The following is a 22,050-nucleotide window of genomic DNA, read 5'->3' as shown; positions in this document are numbered from 1 at the left end:
CATAGAGTTTATTCCTCAGAGAGCTCTGACTGAAAAATTAACCTCCCCCCATGTTAAAGGTTGTAATCTCCCTGTGTTAAAGGGCTTCCTTGGTGGCTCAGAAGATAAAGAATCTGCTTGCAATGCAGGAAGCCTGGGTTAAATCCCTGAAGAAGGGAATGGCAACCCACTCCAGTATTCTTGCCTGGAGAACCCCATGGACAGAAAAGCCTGGTGAGCTACAGTCCATGGGGTCACAAAGAGTCAGACATGACTGAATGACTAACACTTTCACACTTTTTCACTATGTTAAAGGTAAATAATTCAGACCACAATTTTCTCAATGTGTTAACTATGCATTGAATCATTTCTCCTCTCTTTTCTATTTCCTCATAAAAGCTTCCTTCACATAAATTAGTACACTATTTTATCTTTTAAGATTTTTTCCAGTCAAGAATGTCAGAAAATATAACCAATGAAATATAAACATGGAGACTTTCAGAATAAGACGAAAACCAAAGCTCATTTCCTGAACTACACATACCCTCCAGTCCAGTTTCCAATCTACAATGAACTGACTCAGAAAATGAAACAGACGGGGAAAATTCTATCAGCACTGAAGATCAGGGATAGAGTCACCTTCAAGGCTTTCTCCAAATGAGTACGTGGAGAACGAAACAGGAAAGGGAAGGGAAGCTCTGCTCTCAACTCACTGTCCATGGAGGTAAGATCCAAGAGGGGAACAGTGGACACCAGCAGAACCCCACTAACAAGGCTGGTTCACAGCTGGGGGCGGCTGGGTGGACTCCAAGCTCCTAGTGCCCTGGGGAGGCACCTGAGGTCCAAGTTTAGCCAGAAGAGGAGCCAACCGAAGCCCTCCTGCCAAGCTGATCCTCGGAGGGCCCCATGCAACAAACCAAGGCCAGGCACTGCCATGGCTGGGTTTGAGACTAGGGTCAGTGCAAGAAGCCAGTAGTCATGTAGGGATGTGAGAGCTGTAAAGAACGCTGAGTGCCAAAGAATTGATACTTTCAAACTATGGTGCTGGAGAAGACTCTTGAGAGTTCCCTGGACAGCATGGAAATCAAACCAGTCAACCCTAAAGGAAACCAACCCTGAATACTCATTGGAAAGACTGATGCTGAAGCTCAAATACTATGGCCACCTGATGTGAACAGCTGACACACTGGAAAATGCTGGGAAAGACTGAAGGCAGGAGAAGTGGGTGACAAAGGATGAGACGGTTGGATGGCATCACTGACTCAATGGACATGAGTTTGAACAATCTCCGGTAGATGGTGAAGGTCAGGGGGGCCTGGCGTGCTGCAGCTGATGGGGTTGCAAAGAGTTGGACACGGCAACTGAACAAAGGACAAGAAAGAGCCTGATAGCTGATGCCTTAAATGGCAGTATGAGAAAGGAAGGGGAAGGGAGGGAAGGGGAGGGAGTGGGGAGCTTCTGCTGCATGCTCTCCCTAATCTCAAGAGCTTAGGCTCCCTCCTGGGTCCCTAATCTCAAGAGCTGAGTTACAAGGCTCCTTCTTCTCAGTCTCGGTGAGGAAGACCTTACAGGAAAAACCGGGCACAGGAAAAGATTTATTAACTTCTTTACGGTCTCTGAATTTTTATCACCAGTATAAGAAATCTCTGCCTGCCTCGAGGTCTATTTTCTTCCAGAAATTTTATTGTTTCCCTTTTATATTTAGATCCACAATCCACCTTTCACCTCTTTCATAAGTATTCCTATATACTTACTTCTCTCTTGCTCTATTTCAACTCATCTGATCATCATTTGTCCCTGTCCAGAGATAACAACTTCCTCTGTAGAGATGACTCTCAAATACAGGTTTTAGAGCCTCTTACTTATGGTCCAGTGCTGAACTGAAAAGCACCTACTTGAATCCAGTTCATCTCTTCCCATGAATGATCACATTTTCCTCAGGTACTAGATTAAGAACTTTTCAGAGTTCTCTCCCATTCTCTTACTCTCTTTTCCATGTCACCACATTTCTATTCCACATCATCATGTTTCTACAATAAATTCTTTTAAAAGTATCCACACCAATGTCACCCTTTCTCCTCCATTCCACTGACACCACGCTAATCCTAATCCTAAATTTTACCAGCATACTCTTTGGATAACTACAGTTGTTCTTTTCTTGATGTCTTATTTTGTTTTCCTCATTACTCTTTATTTTATATGGTACTGCCAGTCCTCTTTTTCTAAAGGTATTATAATAATAACTAACATTTATCAAGTGCTCATTTAATCCTCATAAAAATGGCATTAACTCCACTGTACAAATAAGAAATACTGAAGTTTAGGGAATTAAAAGACTTGTCCACTGCCAAAATCTTATTAGAACAGAGAGGAGAAAAACAACTGAGGTGTGTCTATAACTAGAAACAAAGTTTTTATCACTATAATTTTTATTGTAAAATTTACAGTAAAACCATACACTGGCTTTCCCCTTTCCACATAAGCACAGCTTTCCTTGGCCTTCCAGGCTGGCTGTGCTGTGGCTGCATCCAGGACTGGACATGTAATTTGTAGGCCCAGCACCAAAATGAAAGTGGGAGTCTCCTTGTTCAGAATGTGTTAAGAATTTCAAGACAGTAAGAGCAAAGTTTTCCAGCAAATGAAAACCGGAAAAGGTCAGTTTTCATTCCAATCCCAAAGAAAGGCAATGCCAAAGAATGTTCAAATTACCACACAATTGCACTCATCTCACATGCTAGCAAAGCAATGCTCAAAATTCTCCAAGCGAGGCTTCAACAGTATGTGAACCAAGAACCTCCAGATCTTCAAGCTGGATTTAGAAAAGGCAGAGGAACCAGAGATCAAACAGCCAAATCCAATGGATCATAGAAGAAGCAAGAGAATTTCAGAAAAACATCTACTTCTGCTTCACTGACTACACTAAAGCCTTTAACTGTGTGGATCACAACAAACTGTGGAAAATCCTTAAAGAGATGGGAACACCAGATCACCCTACCTGCCTCCTGAGAAATCTGTATGCGAGTCAAGAAACAACAGCTAAAACCAGACGTGGAACAATGGACTGGTTCCAAATTGAGAAAGGAGTACATCAGGGTTGTATATTGTCACCTTGCTTATTTAACTTATATGCAGTGTACATCAAGCAAAATGTACTTGGGCTGGATAAAGCACAAGCTGGAATCAAGATTGCCGGGAGAAACATCAATAACCTCAGATATGAGATGACACCACTCTTATGGCAGAAAGCAAAGAAGAACTAAAGAGTCTCTTGATGAAAGTGAAAGAGGAGCGTGAAAAATCTGGCTTAAAACTTAACATTCAAAAAACTAAGATCATGGCATCTGCTCCCATCACTTCATGGCAAATAGATGGGGCAACAGTGAAAACAGTGACAGACTTTAATTTCTTGCGCTCCAAAATCACTGCGGATGGTGACTGCAGCCATGAAATTAAAAGACGCTTGGCTCCTTGGAAGAAAAGCTATGACCAACCTAGACAGCATATTTAAAAAGCAGACATTACTTTACCAACAAAGGTCCATATGTCAAAGCTGTGGTTTTTCCAGTAGTCTCATATGGATGTGAGAGTTGGACCATAAAGAAAGCTGAACGCCAAAGAATCAATGCTCTTGAACTGTGGTGTTGGAGAAGACTCTTGAGAGTCTCTTGGACGGTGGTGAGATCAAACCAGTCAATCCTAAAGGACATCAGTCCTGAATATTCATTGCTGAAGTTGAAACTCCAATAATTTGGCCACCTGATGCAAAGAACTGACTCACTGGAAAAGACCCTGATGCTGGGAAAGACTGAAGGCAGGAAAAGGGGATGACAGAGGATAAGATGGTTGGATGGCATCACTGACTCGATGGACATGAGTTTGAACAAGCTCTGGGAGTTGGTGATGGACAGGGAAGCCTGGCGTGCTGCAGTACATGGAGTTGCAAAGAGTTGGACACGACTGAGTGACTGAACTGAAGAGCAAAGCATTAAAGCAAGCTCGAGGCCCTTCCCAGTGAGGTTCTCTGGGTGCGCACAGAGGCCCCACATGATTGAAGTAGGCCCTGGTAGCACCCAGTCTGTCCATCCTCACCTGCCATGAGGCTACCCAAGTTCTGCTGCTCCTCTTCAGCTCCCTCCTGTCATTTTTATTACTTTTTTCTTCTAGGCCTATTCTGTCCCTTGTCTTCTAGTTATCTTTAAAGGCCCGGACAGATACCCACACTGTGCCAGATATTGTGGACACTTGTCTCACTAAATTTGCAAAACCATACTAGGATCTAATGACTTGTAGGGAACATTTTTTTAAGTTCTTATATTTTTGAAGAAGAAGAGTTACATTTTTAAAATCCTATTTGTGACAGAGAACCTTTTGTGGATGAATATGTAAAAGCAGGTGTCAGGCTGTCTTCTGTGAACTTTTCTGTAGATCCTGTCCCTCCTTTTCTTTAAAACAGATCAAGTTATGTGTAGACTACTGAAACTTCACATGATGGTCACACTGAAAATATACTGGCTTAAAACAACAATGAACAGATGAATGTTTTGATATTTAAAGTTGTTCAAGAAGGTGGACCATGAAGTAAGGTGGACCATTTCTGTACCAGACAAAAGCAGCAGACATGCAATGAAATCAGGCAGATGTCACTGCCAAATGTGAAGCCAACAGAACCACATACTTTCTATTCAAAAATATCACACTTAGCAAAAAGAAAAGATGGCCAATGATTTGGTTTGCAATTGTATTTTAAGCGGATCAAACAGCATAAGCCTCAATATATTTAATGCAACTCCTCCTTTTGGACAAGTAATTCTAGAAATCATATCTGAGGCACTAAGTCCTTAAAAATTGCATTATCAAATTGTAAACATTAATGGCAACACTGTGTCAGCATAAAAGAAAAGAGAAAACAATTCACTGAAATATTTTAAGGATTATATTTGAATCCTTAAGGAAAATATTAATGTACTAATTTTAAGAAGTCAAATATTTTGATTTTTTATACCAGCAAATCAAGTCATTCAAAAACTGGTTCAAATTGGGGAAGAATAGTCAAATAACTTATGAGTAAAACTTTGGTACATTAATATTTTAAGCACTTTCAAAGTTTCGGAGACTGAACAAATTAAGGAAGCAGCTAAAATATATATATGTCTGTGTACATATAATACATATGTATATATGTATTATATATATATGTGTATAATACATATACATTATATAAATGCCTATAGAATACATTTATATTATACAAATGTCTGTGTATATATATACATACACATTATATAAATGTCTGTGTATAATATATATTATACATATATATACACACATACATATATAATACATATATTACACATATATCTGTGTGTATATATATATATCAGATAAACTTAAGTGAAAGGGAAGGATATTCAGACTGTGCCAAGATGACCAATCTGCAGACAATAAAGGAAAGACTGTACCTCCTGGTGGAGTGATGGTGGCGGTCAGCACCCTAACCGAGTGAACAGGGCACCAAGAGTGGGGGAACCCGAAACCATAAGGCTCCTGGTGTAACATAATACACAGCAGAAAATGTCAATAAGTAGTACTCTTGACAAGCATGTTTAACAAGAAACTCTTGACAAGCATTTAACGAGAATCTAAATGTGAGGAAACAGTGACCTTGAATGTGGGACATTTTATAAGACATCTGGGCCCAGCTCTTCAATGTCAACGTAATAAGCTTTAAACAGATGAGTTAAAAGCAGACAATGGAAAGATGGGAAGAATGCTCTGGATTCAGATTTAAAACCGGCATCATCAGTGAAATGTATCCTAAATCCTCAAAACCTCTAAGAGTATCTGATTATGGACTATGTAGTAAATGACATGCAGTCAGAGCTCACTTTCTAAGGTGTGAGACATTATCAAGGAGTGTTTGCGTCTTACTGGGTGTGGACTGCAGCCTCTAGGGATGAAGTGCTATCATGGCTGCAATTTACTTTCAGGTGCTTGAGTAACAGAGTGTGTGTGCACCAATGAACTGCTACAGCATATAAACAACTGGTGAATATTGGAGCAGACACAGTATATGTTCATTATCCTAATCTTTTGATTATCTATGTATTTGAAAAATTGTAAAATAAAAAGTTGGGGTGAAAATTATAAATTATAAGTGTTATTCTTTCCATTCAGGAAAGATAGGTCATTTTATCTCCCCTACAGGAAGAAGGAAGGCAGAATAGTAACAAACAAAAAAAGTAATTTCCACTGAATTTTTCAACCTCTGGAAGAATAAAAGACTTTCTGAGAATGAGATGTAATGGGGAAATTCAAGCTTCTCCCTAGTAATGAGATTTGTGTACTAAAAAGACATTAATGAACATATACATGGAAATAAGAAAACTCATGACAATAAAATATACCTGGTTTCCATCTCTTAAATCTTCACTGTTGGTTCTTTTTATAGTTCAGGGGTTTTAACAACAGCAAATACTATCTACCACTATTAGATGTAGCATCATCCAATGGAAGGAAAGACAGAGTCCTAAAGTCACAGATTCTTAAATGGAGAACAAAACACATAGAGGGGTTCCATGGATGGACTTTAAGAAACACGCAAACCTTTAAAAATGAATGACAAAGCTGGATGTAAATGTTCTAGGGGAAAGACGGTGTAGCTTTTATCAGATCCTCAATGAGTCCTATGACTCAAAATAGAACCACAGTGCCCAAGAAAAATACTACTCAGTATACTATGCTTTGTGAGGTCTATCAAAACATTAAGTATTTAAGATAATTTCCCCCAAATTTTCTTCTTGCTTTCTATTATAGTTTCAGAAATAGTATCTAAAAATATTTAAGAAATTATAGTTAAAAAATTCCCAAGGCCATTTAAAATAATGTGGGATTAGTGAACTAAAAAGGGATACAAGTTTGAAAAACAAAACTTACCTTTGAGGTGCTGTCTGTGGGCTTTTAAAGGCTGTAGCTTTAGGTCTATCAGATTTGGAAGCTTTGCATTTCACTTCATCTTCATATAATTCTGCCAAGGCCAACTACAGAATAACAGATTTGTTATAAAGTATAAAAACATTAGAAATAAACTCTCTGTACAAAAAGTTAGGAATAGAAAATTAACTTGTAATTGAGTAGTCAAGATTTTTAATTAAAAATGAAGGCTGCTATTTCAGAAGATGACTCCCTTCCAAAATAAAACCAGTGTAGCTCTCACTAAAATGTCACACATAGGGAGGAGCCAAGATGGCGGAGGAGTAGGACGGGGAGAACACTTTCTCCCCCACAAATTCATCAAAAGAGCATTTAAACGTCGAGTAAATTCCACAAAACAACTTCTGAATGCCGGCAGAGGACATCAGGCACCCAGAAAAGCAATCCAACTCTTCGAAAGGAGGTAGGAAAAAATATAAAAGACAAAAAAAGAGACAAAAGAGGGAGGGACGGAGTTCCGTCCCGGGAAGGGAGTCTTAAAAAGAGAGAAGTTTCCAAACACCAGGAAATCTTCTCACTGCCGAATCTGTGCCGAGCTTTGGAAGCACAGAGGGCAACATAACAGGAAGTAAAAATAAATAAACAATTAAAACTCGAAGATTGCGAGTCCTACGGTAACTCCCCCAGCGGAGAAGCAGCGCAGACGCCTGCACGCGCCATTAGCAAGCGGGGGCTGGGCAGGGAGGCGCAGGGCGGGCTGCATCGCTGAGAGTAAGAATCTGGCCTGAATACCCTGAGCACTATCTGAGCGAAATAATTTGGGCTAGCAAACCAGACTGTGGGATATCTACCACGCGAAAAGCCAGCCCTAACCTAAGACACCGCCAGGCCCGCGCACGGAACAAAGAATTGAACAGAGATAGCCGGCTGCAGACCTTCCCCCTCCGGTGAGAGGCAGCCAGAGCCGGAAGGGGGCAATCGCAGCCCCAGAGAGACATTATCTATAAAACTGTAAGCAGGCTTCTTTGCTAACTAAAACTTCTTGGGGGTCTGGACGGTTAACATCTGCCTGAGAAGGTGCACCGGTTTTGCGCCCAGATAACCGAGTGGCGGGGAGGCGATAAGTCGCAGCATTGGCGCTCGCCAAACACCTCATCACTTGAGCTGCTCGGACCTGGGAAGAGCACAAAACTCAGGCCCAACTGAGTCTGCACCTCTAAGGACTACCCGAGTGCCTGAACCTGAGCGGCTTGGACCTGGGAGGTACATGCAACCCAGGGCCAGCCTCGGATTGTTCCCGGCGGAACAACCTAGAGCCCGAGCAGTGTGGGCAGGGAGGCTACACGCGCCGTGAGCAGGGGCAGACCCAGTGTGGCTGAGGCACTGCGAGCGCACGCCAGTGTTATTTGTTTGCAGCATCCCTCCCTCCCTCCCCACAGCGCGACTGAACAAAGAGAAGAAATACAGCTCCACCCATCAGAACACCGACACAAGCTTCCCTAACCAGGAAACCTTGACAAGCCACCTGTACAAACCCACACAGAGCGAGGAAACGCCACAATAAAGAGAACTCCACAAACTGCCAGAATACAGAAAGGACACCCCAAACTCAGCAATTTAAACAAGATGAAGAGACAGAGGAATAGCCAGCAGATAAAGGAACAAGATAAATGCCCACCAAACCAAACAAAAGAGGAAGAGATAGGGAATCTACCTGATAAAGAATTCCGAATAATGATAGTGAAATTGATCCAAAATCTTGAAATTAAAATGGAATCACAGATAAATAGCTTGGAGACAAGGATTGAGAAGATGCAAGAAAGGTTTAACAAGGACCTAGAAGAAATAAAAAAGAGTCAATATATAATGAATAATGCAATAAATGAAATTAAAAACACTCTGGAGGCAACAAATAGTAGAATAACAGAGGCAGAAGATAGGATTAGTGAATTAGAAGATAGAATGGTAGAAATAAATGAATCAGAGAGAATAAAAGAAAAACGAATTAAAAGAAATGAGGACAATCTCAGAGACCTCCAGGACAATATTAAACGCTACAACATTCGAATCATAGGGGTTCCAGAAGAAGAAGACAAAAAGAAAGACCATGAGAAAATACTTGAGGAGATAATAGTTGAAAACTTCCCTAAACTGGGGAAGGAAAATAATCACCCAAGTCCAAGAAACCCAGAGAATCCCAAACAGGATAAACCCAAGGCGAAACACCCCAAGACACATATTAATCAAATTAACAAAGATCAAACACAAAGAACAAATATTAAAAGCAGCAAGGGAAAAACAACAAATAACACAAGGGAATTCCCATAAGGATAACAGCTGATCTTTCAATAGAAACTCTTCAAGCCAGGAGGGAATGGCAAGACATACTTAAAATGATGAAAGAAAATAACCTACAGCCCAGATTATTGTACCCAGCAAGGATTTCATTCAAGTATGAAGGAGAAATCAAAAGTTTCTCAGACAAGCAAAAGCTGAGAGAATTCTGCACCACCAAACCAGCTCTCCAACAAATACTAAAGGATATTCTCTAGACAGGAAACACAAAAATGGTGTATAAATTCAAACCCCAAACAATAAAGTAAATGGCAACGGGATCATACTTATCAGTAATTACCTTAAACGTAAATGGGTTGAATGCCCCAACCAAAAGACAAAGACTGGCTGAATGGATACAAAAACAAGACCCCTATATATGTTGTCTACAGGAGACCCACCTCAAAACAGGGGACACATACAGACTGAAAGTGAAGGGCTGGAAAAAGATTTTCCATGCAAATAGGGACCAAAAGAAAGCAGGAGTAGCAATACTCATATCAGATAAAACAGACTTTAAAACAAAGGCTGTGAAAAGAGACAAAGAAGGTCACTACATAATGATCAAAGGATCAATCCAAGAAGAAGATATAACAATTATAAATATATATGCACCCAACACGGGAGCACCGCAGTATGTAAGACAAATGCTAACAAGTATGAAAGGAGAAATTAACAATAACACAATAATAGTGGGAGACTTTAATACCCCACTCACACCTATGGATAGATCAACTAAACAGAAAATTAACAAGGAAACACAAACTTTAAACGATACAATAGACCAGTTAGACCTAATTGATATCTATAGGACATTTCATCCCAAAACAATGAATTACACCTTTTTCTCAAGCGCACATGGAACCTTCTCCAGGATAGATCACATCCTGGGCCATAAAGCTAGCCTTGGTAAATTCAAAAAAATAGAAATCATTCCAAGCATCTTTTCTGACCACAATGCAGTAAGATTAGATCTCAATTACAGGAGAAAAACTATTAAAAATTCCAACATATGGAGGCTGAACAACACACTGCTGAATAACCAACAAATCACAGAAGAAATCAAAAAAGAAATCAAAATTTGCATAGAAACGAATGAAAATGAAAACACAACAACCCAAAACCTGTGGGACACAGTAAAAGCAGTCCTAAGGGGAAAGTTCATAGCAATACAGGCACACCTCAAGAAACAAGAAAAAAGTCAAATAAATAACCTAACTCTACACCTAAAGCAACTAGAAAAGGAAGAAATGAAGAACCCCAGGGTTAGTAGAAGGAAAGAAATCTTAAAAATTAGAGCAGAAATAAATGCAAAAGAAACAAAAGAGACCATAGCAAAAATCAACAAAGCCAAAAGCTGGTTCTTTGAAAGGATAAATAAAATTGACAAACCATTAGCCAGACTCATCAAGAAACAAAGGGAGAAAAATCAAATCAATAAAATTAGAAACGAAAATGGAGAGATCACAACAGACAACACAGAAATACAAAGGATCATAAGAGACTATTATCAACAATTATATGCCAATAGAATGGACAACGAGGAAGAAATGGACAAATTCTTAGAAAAGTACAACTTTCCAAAACTCGACCAGGAAGAAATAGAAAACCTTAACAGACCCATCACAAGCACGGAAATTGAAACTGTAATCAAAAATCTTCCAGCAAACAAAAGCCCAGGTCCAGACGGCTTCACAGCTGACTTCTACCAAAAATTTAGAGAAGAGCTAACACCTATCCTGCTCAAACTCTTCCAGAAAATTGCAGAGGAAGGTAAACTTCCAAACTCATTCTATGAGGCCACCATCACCCTAATACCAAAACCTGACAAAGATCCCATAAAAAAAGAAAACTACAGGCCAATATCACTGATGAACATAGATGCAAAAATCCTTAACAAAATTCTAGCAATCAGAATCCAACAACACATTAAAAAGATCATACACCATGACCAAGTGGGCTTTATCCCAGGGATGCAAGGATTCTTCAATATCCGCAAATCAATCAATGTAATACACCACATTAACAAATTGAAAAACAAAAACCATATGATTATCTCAATAGATGCAGAGAAAGCCTTTGACAAAATTCAACATCCATTTATGATAAAAACTCTCCAGAAAGCAGGAATAGAAGGAACATACCTCAACATAATAAAAGCTATATATGACAAACCCACAGCAAACATTATCCTCAATGGTGAAAAATTGAAAGCATTTCCTCTAAAGTCAGGAACAAGACAAGGGTGCCCACTTTCACCATTACTATTCAACACAGTTTTGGAAGTTTTGGCCACAGCAATCAGAGCAGAAAAAGAAATAAAAGGAATCCAAATTTGAAAAGAAGAAGTAAAACTCTCACTATTTGCAGATGACATGATCCTCTACATAGAAAACCCTAAAGACTCCTCCAGAAAATTACTAGAACTAATCAATGATTATAATAAAGTTGCAGGATATAAAATCAACACACAGAAATCCCTTGCATTCCTATACACTAATAATGAGAAAACTGAAAGAGAAATTAAGGAAACAATTCCATTCACCATTGCAACGAAAAGAATAAAATACTTAGGAATATATCTACCTAAAGAAACTAAAGACCTATATATATAAAACTATAAAACACTGGTGAAAGAAATCAAAGAGGACACTAATAGATGGAGAAATATACCATGTTCATGGATTGGAAGAATCAATATAGTGAAAATGAGTATACTACCCAAAGCAATTTATAGATTCAATGCAATCCCTATCAAGCTACCAACAGTATTCTTCACAGAGCTAGAACAAATAATTTCACAATTTGTATGGAAATACAAAAAACCTCGAATAGCCAAAGCGATCTTGAGAAAGAAAAATGGAACTGGAGGAATCAACCTACCTGACTTCAGGCTCTACTACAAAGCCACAGTTATCAAGACAGTATGGTACTGGCACAAAGACAGAAATATAGATCAATGGAACAAAATAGAAAGCCCAGAGATAAATCCACGCACATATGGACACCTTATCTTTGACAAAGGAGGCAAGAATATACAATGGATTAAAGACAATCTCTTTAACAAGTGGTGCTGGGAAATCTGGTCAACCACTTGTAAAAGAATGAAACTAGAACACTTTCTAACACCATATACAAAAATAAACTCAAAATGGATTAAAGATCTCAACGTAAGACCAGAAACTATAAAACTCCTAGAGGAGAACATAGGCAAAACACTCTCTGACATACATCACAGCAGGATCCTCTATGACCCACCTCCCAGAATATTGGAAATAAAAGCAAAAATAAACAAATGGGACCTAATTAAACTTAAAAGCTTCTGCACATCAAAGGAAACTATTAGCAAGGTGAAAAGACAGCCTTCAGAATGGGAGAAAATAATAGCAAATGAAGCAACCGACAAACAACTAATCTCAAAAATATACAAGCAAATCCTACAGCTCAACTCCAGAAAAATAAATGACCCAATCAAAAAATGGGCCAAAGATCTAAATAGACATTTCTCCAAAGAAGACATACAGATGGCTAACAAACACATGAAAAGATGCTCAAAATCACTCATTATCAGAGAAATGCAAATCAAAACCACTATGAGATACCATTTCACACCAGTCAGAATGGCTGCGATCCAAAAGTCTACAAATAATAAATGCTGGAGAGGGTGTGGAGAAAAGGGAACCCTCTTACACTGTTGGTGGGAATGCAAACTAGTACAGCCACTATGGAGAACAGTGTGGAGATTCCTTAAAAAACTGGAAATAGAACTGCCTTATGATCCAGCAATCCCACTGCTGGGCATACACACTGAGGAAACCAGAAGGGAAAGAGACACGTGTACCCCAATGTTCATCGCAGCACTGTTTATAATAGCCAGGACATGGAAGCAACCTAGATGTCCATCAGCAGATGAATGGATAAGAAAGCTGTGGTACATATACACAATGGAGTATTACTCAGCCATTAAAAAGAATACATTTGAATCAGTTCTAATGAGGTGGATGAAACTGGAGCCTATTATACAGAGTGAAGTAAGCCAGAAGGAAAAACACCAATACAGTATACTAACGCATATATATGGAATTTAGAAAGATGGTAACGATAACCCTGTATACGAGACAGCAAAAGAGACACTGATGTATAGAACAGTCTTATGGACTCTGTGGGAGAGGGAGAGGGTGGGAAGATTTGGGAGAATGGCATTGAAACATGTGAAATGTCATGTATGAAACGAGATGCCAGTCCAGGTTCAATGCACGATGCTGGATGCTTGGGGCTGGTGCACTGGGACGACCCAGAGGGATGGTATGGGGAGGGAGGAGGGAGGAGGGTTCAGGATGGGGAACACATGTATACCTGTGGTGGATTCATTTTGATATTTGGCAAAACTAATACAATTATGTAAGGTTTAAAAATAAAATAAAATTAATTAAAAAAAAATAAAAAAAAAATAAAAAGATAAAAAAAAATGTCACACATAGTAGCATAAATTAAAGTTACAATAATAGCTTAATTACTTTCAATGAACTATTCAACAGCTTCAAAAATGATTTGGTAACAGATTAGTTTCAAAGTTGGAACTATAATTCTTTTAAAAATACTTGAAGATGTTTTACACTTATGTCAGCTTGCTCTCATTAGATCCCATAAAAATATTTCATTTAGTTCTTCACGTTTTCAAAATCTGAGTACATAAAACAATTTCAAAATTATTCTATTTATAAGTTTACCAGACATAAAAACTTCTAAAGTTTAGGAAAATAAGCTTCTAAAAAATAAAAGACAATGAAAAATATATATATAGTTTATATAATTGTTAGAAAGCAGTATTACCAAATTATGCTTTATAAATATATGGCTGGATATCTCTTTCAAAATGAAGTCAACAAAGCATACTTTTTGAAACTGCAATTTTAAGAAATTATCAAAATATTTCATTATTATATAAGTTATATTGTTTCCACTTTTGACATCCTTGAACAACTCAAGTCAGACTTTCCTTCATGGCCCTTGTGGCTATTCAATTAAAACTGGCATGACCCTAATCTTTGGAAAATTAAAAAAACCAAGAAACACTCTGCTGCAAAACTCAGATGAAGTACTCCTAGAAAACGAGAAATATGAAACAATCTCCAGGGATTCTGTCCTCAGTAGGAAAAGAAAAATAGGGAACTGGGCCAAAGCTAATTTTCTGAAGAGTCTATTAATCAACCTTTAAAATATGCAAGAAACAAGAAAACAAAACTGAAAGGCTTTATTTTTCCCACCTAACTTTTGACCGCCACTGCGTACACATATGTCAACCTTCATGTTTCTATCATGTTAATTTTGCAAGAAACCTTAATTATAAAAGTGTAGTGTAGCCTAAAAGAATCTTATTAAACTCCTAACTTAGGTTCTTACTGTGTGAGCTTAAGCAAATTATTTAACTTCTCTGAGCTTTTTAGTTCCCTCATCTTCTAATGTCTACAATAAAGGGATTACATAATGTATGTGAAGCACAAGGCAAATGCTCCATTACCAGAAGGTAGTATTAAAACCTCCTCAACAATGATTTTTATCACTGTTTCATTTTCCCCAAGATTTTCCTTGCTCCAGTATTATCTATGTATCTTCTATGATCTTTTCCTACCTTATCTTCTCCAAAAGGGAGAAACAAACAAACCACCCTCACCATGCACAAAAAAATAAATGAGAGAGATGGACAGAGACAGACACTCTAATTACCTGGACCCAAGGTTTTAAGAAATTTTTACCTTCAAAAATTTTCTTCAAAACCATATTCCTTTATGGATTTCCTCATGAGATGATAATATTGCTCTATGAATTATTTTTATGCTATTCCTCCATCAATGGAAATGGTACCTGTATGTCAAAGGCCCATTATAGCCATCCTTTACGAAGCCTTTTCTAGTTTTCTTAAGTGATGTAAATCCTTATAGCATATGGCATTCTATTATTGACACATATTAAATATTACATTCTCATCACTTGTGTACTTTTCTTACTATTTCATCCCCCCTACTATAATTTATAAATTTCTGCCTCTTGAGAAATTTGTATGCAGGTCAGGAAGCAACAGTTAGAACTGGACGTGGAACAACAGACTGGTTCCAAATAGGAAAAGGAGTACGTCAAGGCTGTATATTGTCACCCTGCTTATTTAACTTATATGCAGAGTACCTCATGAGAAACGCTGGACTGGAAGAAACACAAGCTGGAATCAAGATTGCCGGGAGAAATATCAATAAACTCAGCTATGCAGATGACACCACCCTTATGGCAGAAAGTGAGGAGGAACTAAAAAGCCTCTTGATGAAAGTGAAAGCGGAGAGTGAAAAAGTTGGCTTAAAGCTCAACATTCAGAAAACGAAGATCATGGCATCTGGTCCCATCACATCATGGGAAATAGATGGGGAAACAGTGAAAACAGTGTCAGACTTTATTTTTTTGGGCTCCAAAATCACTGCAGATGGTGACTGCAGCCATGAAATTAAAAGACGCTTACTCCTTGGAAGAAAAGTTATGACCAACCTAGATAGCACATTCAAAAGCAGAGACATTACTTTGCCAACAAAGGTCTGTCTAGTCAAGGCTATGGTTTTTCCTGTGGTCATGTATGGATATGAGAGTTGGACTGTGAAGAAGGCTGAGCGCCGAAGAATTGATGCTTTTGAACTGTGGTGTTGGAGAAGACTCTTGAGAGTCCCTTGGACTGCAAGGAGATCCAACCAGTCCATTCTGAAGGAGATCAGCCCTGGGATTTCTTTGGAAGGAATGATGCTAAAGCTGAAACTCCAGTACTTTGGCCACCTCACGCGAAGAGTTGACTCATTGGAAAAGACTATGATGCTGGGAGGGATTGGGGGCAGGAGGAGAAGGGGACGACAGAGGATGAGATGGCTGGATGGCATCACTGACTCGATGAACGTGAGTCTGAGTGAACTCCGGGAGTTGGTGATGGACAGGGAGGCCTGGCGTGCTGCGATTCATGGGGTCGCAAAGGGTCGGACATGACTGAACGACTGAATTGACTGACTGAATGACTATAATTTAGGCTTCCCAAATTGTTTCTAATGCAGAACTGGACAGGCACCCAGAAAATTCTTGTTAAATTATGTAGACTACAACACAACAGGAATCATAGAGAGATATGGGTAGATAAATTATGCTATAGATTTAAAAACTGAGATATTGGGTTGGCCAAAAGTTTGTTTGGGTTTTTTTTTTCATAAGGTGTTATGGAAAAATCTGAATGAACTTTTTGGCAAACTCAAAATTTCCTATAGTTTTGTACATTGTTTTTTGCTTGAAGAAGATGTGAACAAACCTTGACAATCAAATAATCTTCTACAAAATAAATGAATAATGCAAACAATGCCTCTGATTCCATGAAATGTGGAACATATATTAATAAAATAGGAATATAGAGAAAATTACATCAGACCAGGGGGTCCAACTAGCTGAAAGGTTCTAGTTATTATTGGCACATCATTAACTTAGAAGAAAATGAATGATATTTAAAGGGAATTAATGCCAGGATCCATGATGTCCCTATAGCATCATATGGCATAAATTCATTAGCTAATTAGTATTATTTAACATAGCAAATGACACCATATCTGAAGAGATAATAAACTGAGGTACTGGTTAAAACCAGTAGAAAATGACAGAAAAATCTCAAATAAAGAGATAAAAATACATGCATTGTGAAATAATTATGGACTGTGAATTATCAGGACAGATTTCCATGAGCTAAACAACTAAATTATGTGATATTTCAATCACACAGAGAGAATAAAATATGTAAGCACTGATAATTTTTTCTCTAGAACTGGAAATGTGATGAATGTGTGAAAAGAACCTGAAACTGTGGGTAAGAATATCAACAACACAGCAAAAGACTGAAAGTACTGGAACTCCCAGTCTTAGACAACTGCCAGAAGGTATAATGTTATTGTTTAGTCGCTCAGTCCTGTTCTTTGTGACCTGGTGGACCTTAGCCTGCAAGGCTCCTCTGTCCATGGGATTTTCCAGGCAAGAATACTGGAGTAGGTTGCCATGCCCTCCTCCAGGGGATCTTCCCAATCCAGGCACTGAACCAGCATCTCCTGCACTGGCGGGAGGATTCTTTACCCCTGAGCCACCTGGGAAGCCCAGAAGGTACAATACAGACTTAAATCTAGAACAGCAACATCAGCATCACCTGGGGGCCCTTTAAAACTGCAGGTGCTCAAGCCCTGCCCTGGACCAAGAGAGTCAGAAACTCAGGGTGGGGTTCAGGAACCTGTGCTTGAGCAAACCTTTCAGGTGACTCTGATGCACGTTAAAACTGAGAACCAAGGATAAGGGACACTGACACCAAGAGGATGAAGGTCCCAGATAGTCCTACTCTTTTCTCACTGACAGAACTCTCTTCTCTGCCCCATCCAAAGCCTATTCCAAACCCTGGTAAGTACTTAAGTTAGCCCCAATTTTTCCCCAACTCCAACCTATATGGAAATAAAGAAATAAAAACAGAAATCTTTTTCTTTTGATATCATTCTGAGGAGACCTGGAACAGAGTGTACCTAATCTGTTAACTCCACGTGTGTGGATAGAGGGAAGGGCATGACAAGAGACAAAGGGCTCTGAAGACGTTCAGAACTACTAATGAACACTGAGGTTTGGGTTGAGTACTGTCACTTTGTCATTACTTTGACAACAAAGATCTGAATAGTCAAAGCTATGGTTTTTCCAGTCGTCATGTATGGATGTGAGAGTTGGACCATAAAGAAGGCTGAGCACCAAAGAACTGATGCTTTTGAACTGTGGTGTTGGAGAAGACTCTTGAGAGTCCCCTGGACTGCAAGGAGATTAAACCAGTCAATCCTAAAGGAAATCAACCCTGAATACTCATTGGAAGGACTGATGCTGAAGCTGAAATTCCAATACTTTGACCACCTGATGCAAAGAGCTGACTCATTGGAAAATACTCTGATGCTGGGAAAGATGGAAGGCAGGAGGAGAATGGGACAATAGAGGTTGAGATGGTTGGATGGCACCACCAACTCAATGCACATGAGCTTGAGCAAGCTCCAGGAGTTGGTGAAGGACAGGGAAGCCAGGCATGCTGTGGTCCACGGGGTCACAAAGAGCTGGACACACTAAGTGACTGAACAACAAGTGCCACTTAACAGGGGCTTCCCAGGTGGTGCAGAGAAGAAGACCCCACCTGCCAGTGCAGGAGACAGAAGAGATGCGGGTTAGATCTCTGGGTAGGGAAGATCCCCTGCAGTAGGAAATGGCAACCCACTCCAGTATTCTTGCCAGGAGAATCCCATGGACAGAGAAGCCTGGCAGGCTGCAGTCTACGGGGTCACAAAGAGTTGGACACGACTGAGTACCTACATACTGTCACCAGCACTCCTGTCCCAAGCTTCCCCCTTAAATGTTCCCAATTCCGGAGGAGGAAGGGAGATAAAATCTACTCTCATTGTGGGACCCATGGGAAACTTCTGCTTTTAGAGAGTCAGAGGCTCACTGTGCTGGGAGGCTTTTGGGGGACGACCATCCATCTTTCCTGGTGTGGTAAATGAGGAAATCTCTCCTAATTTAGAGGCTGACAAACCCCACACTGCACGGCAGCTGACAAATAGGCACGGAGCGATACTTCTGCTTGTTCCAATTAGTAACACATCACCCTTCTCTCCTCAGTAATACTGTGAAAGACTCTTAGAGCAAGTTGCCAGGAAATTAAGAAGTATCTACTGAAAACTGAACTAACTGGGTAATGCTTAAAATAACACAGCTAGATTAAACAATAAAAAGATAATCCAAAAATATTCACTATCCAAGAAACCAGCTGGGGAGAAGAACATTATCCAATTCTTTTAAACCTTTGATACGCACTCTATTACTTCATATGTCATTACTTTGGTTCTTTTCTTCCGGGGTTTCTTTGCAAATTCTTCACATTCTTATTAAATTCTAAAATAAACATTATCAACACTTAATGAATTTGAAATGCCAAATCACATTCATAAAAAAATCAGTAATCTACCTACCGAAAAGTAGATAGGAGACTGGAAAAAAAAAGTTTATTTTCTAATTGACGGTGGAAAGGAAGGCATTCTCAAAATTAGCGACATCTACAACATTTCCAACAATTAATCATATCAATCCAGTGGACTGTCTAAATTTGACAAGTATCAGGTGATCATTAACCAAGCTATTCTCATTTTTCACATAAGAAGAAATAGATTTAAATTAGAGAAAGGCTATTAGGTCACATAGTTTTAACTTAGTAGCATTAGATGGACTAACCAGTGAAAGTTACAGTATTTTCTCCTTTAAGGGAAAAAGAGCCAAATATTTAGTAAGCAAGTCTGAGCCAGGGTAATACTGAAGAGGCACTTTACAGACATTCCTTTATTTCATCCTTGACACCTGTGATCAACATAACCCTGAATTTATGAATAAAGACACAGGATCAGAGAAGTTAGGACATTTCTCCTATACTCACGTGACTACTAAGCAGCAAGGTCAAGGAGCAAGCTGAAGCTGTTCTGACTAGAAACACCATTTTTCCCCCAAGGGCACATGCTGCGTCTTAGTGATGCTGGCCTTCAATAGACAAGATGAGGTAGATGAAACCCTCCTACTTCTGGATTCTGTTTACTACTACTAAATTGAGTCATAAATACTGCAAATGTTTTATCAATACATTGAGTTCATTTCCTAAGCTGACACTGATCACTCCATTCTCCAAATTCATCACTGTATGCACTGCTTATCTTGGCACTCAATCATCCTCCATCTTAAAAATGTTATGTTAAATTCATGTGTATCTTATTTAGGCAAACAATGGGTAGAAATGCCTTTCACACTTCTAGGCCCTTCCAGTGTCCCAGCACCAACTGTGGATTTGATGTACTATTTATCTCTGCATTCCCAGAGCTTAGTAGTATGTTACAGGGCAGGTGGTCAATATACATTCGTTTAAAGAAGCAGAATGAAGGTGTGACAATAAAGAATTATAATAGACCTTTTCTACTAAGCCTGGTAGATGGAGGGACATTCATGTTTAATTATAGTCCCTATAGGCGTTTGGGGTTTCCCAGGTGGCTCAGTGGTAAAGAATCCACTTGCCAATGAAGGAGATGGTGGTTCGATCCCTGGGTAGGGAAGATCCCCTGGAGAAGGAAATGGCAATCCATTCCAGTATTCTTGCCTGGAGAATCCCATGGACAGAGGAGCCTGGCGGGCTACAGTCCATGGGGTCGCAAACCGCGACTGAGGAGACACACATCTTCACTGTTTCAATTTTATCAATCATCTTACAAAGGGACAGTTAAAAAAACACCCTAAAATGAGTAGCGTGAAGCACCTGGCAGAGGGCGCTGGTATTGAGGCAATTAATGTCAATGTCCTGTAACATTACAAAGTTTTACATCCCCGTTTCTTACGTGCAATGTTTTCTACCCTATAGGAGTAACGACTAGGGTGCGAGACGTAGGATGAAATACTTATTTAGGTCACTGTGAAAGGAGATCAGCCCTGGGATTTCTTTGGAAGGAATGATGCTAAGGCTGAAACTCCAGTACTTTGGCCACCTCATGCGAAGAGTTGACTCACTGAAAAAGGCCCTGATGCTGGGAGGGATTGGGGGCAAGAGGAGAAGGGGACGACAGAGGATGAGATGGCTGGATGGCATCACTGACTCGATGGACGTGAGTCTGAGTGAACTCCGGGAGTTGGTGATGGACAGGGAGGCCTGGCGTGCTGCGATTCATGGGGTCGCAAAGAGTAGGACACGACTGAGCGACTGAACTGAACTGAAAGGGAAAAGCTCTCTGATTAAAAAGGAACCATTTTTACATTTAAATAAGCCAGAAACAGCATCCGAGAGAAACAAGACCAAACCGGCTTCCTTGTGACTCGACTTCCCCACGGCCACCTCAGAGTTTCCTTCTGCAGAAGTCTGACCGGAGCGTCAACCAGTGAAGCATTCAACTGACCCCTCAAAGAAGCCATTCGGAATCAACAGCTGCTTCTTAAAAGGCAAGAGGGGTGGAGGGGAAACGCCGCCGGGACACCTGAGAGCGCGGGGCGCCGACACTCGTTTCTCCCGACGCCCCTGTCCGGCGTGCCGCCCGGGGGAGACCCACGGAGTCCGAGTTCGGTCCCCGGGCGGGTCTGAGAAGCTCGGCCGCGACCGGAACGGCCCCACACATTCCCCCGCCGCACCGCCCGCCGCACCTGCAAGTCCCGCGCGCTCGGGGGCCGCGGCCCCGCAGCCCTCGGCTCCTCCTCGCCCGCCTCTCCGCCGCCGCCCTCCGCCATCTTTCACCGCTCCCGGCACCGCCGCCGACGCGCCTCCCGCGACTTCCGGGGCCGGTTGCCTGGCAACGGCGGGGCGGAGCGGTCCCAGTGCGCCTCCGCCTCCCCCGCCCCTCTCCCCCCCTCCCCGCGCGCCCCTCTTCCGGCGCCCGCCCACCTGTCCGGTCCCGCTCCTTTCCTTAAAGGAAGTTGGCTCAGAGTTTCCTTTCCGAGAAGGGCAGCACGGACTTGGGGATTTCTTTACCCCATGGTGACAATGTCTTCTGGAGAGTTCATCTGATGGAAAGTGCCACCTTACTTTTCCCATCTCGGTCACATTCTCTCGTTTCCCTGCCAAGGATTGGGTGGTGCGTCGTCCCCGAAGCGTGAAGTGTTGTTGAGAAAAGAACCCCGTAAACTCTCTGTGATTAGAGCTGCTGCTGCTAAGTCGCTTCAGTCGTGTCCGACTCTGTGCGAGCCCAGAGACGGCAGCCCACCAGGCTCCCC

At 40.5% G+C, this 22,050-nt stretch overlaps 1 protein-coding gene across 1 annotated transcript in view; it reads right to left on the bottom strand.

Moving 5' to 3' along the window:
* The window catches only part of UBXN2B (UBX domain protein 2B), a 36,757-nt gene extending 15,190 nt beyond the window's left edge, over positions 1–21,567 (bottom strand). The window contains 2 exon segments of the mRNA NM_001206828.2: positions 6,913–7,016; positions 21,484–21,567. Coding sequence (NP_001193757.1) covers positions 6,913–7,016; positions 21,484–21,567 — 188 coding nt within the window.
* Positions 21,568–22,050: the final 483 nt, after the last annotated feature.

This window comes from Bos taurus, chromosome 14 (assembly GCF_002263795.3).
Source record: "Bos taurus isolate L1 Dominette 01449 registration number 42190680 breed Hereford chromosome 14, ARS-UCD2.0, whole genome shotgun sequence".
Taxonomy (NCBI): Eukaryota; Metazoa; Chordata; class Mammalia; order Artiodactyla; family Bovidae; genus Bos; species Bos taurus.
The sequence above is the reverse complement of the archived record's forward strand: the minus strand, read 5'-3'. Positions and strand labels throughout refer to the sequence as shown.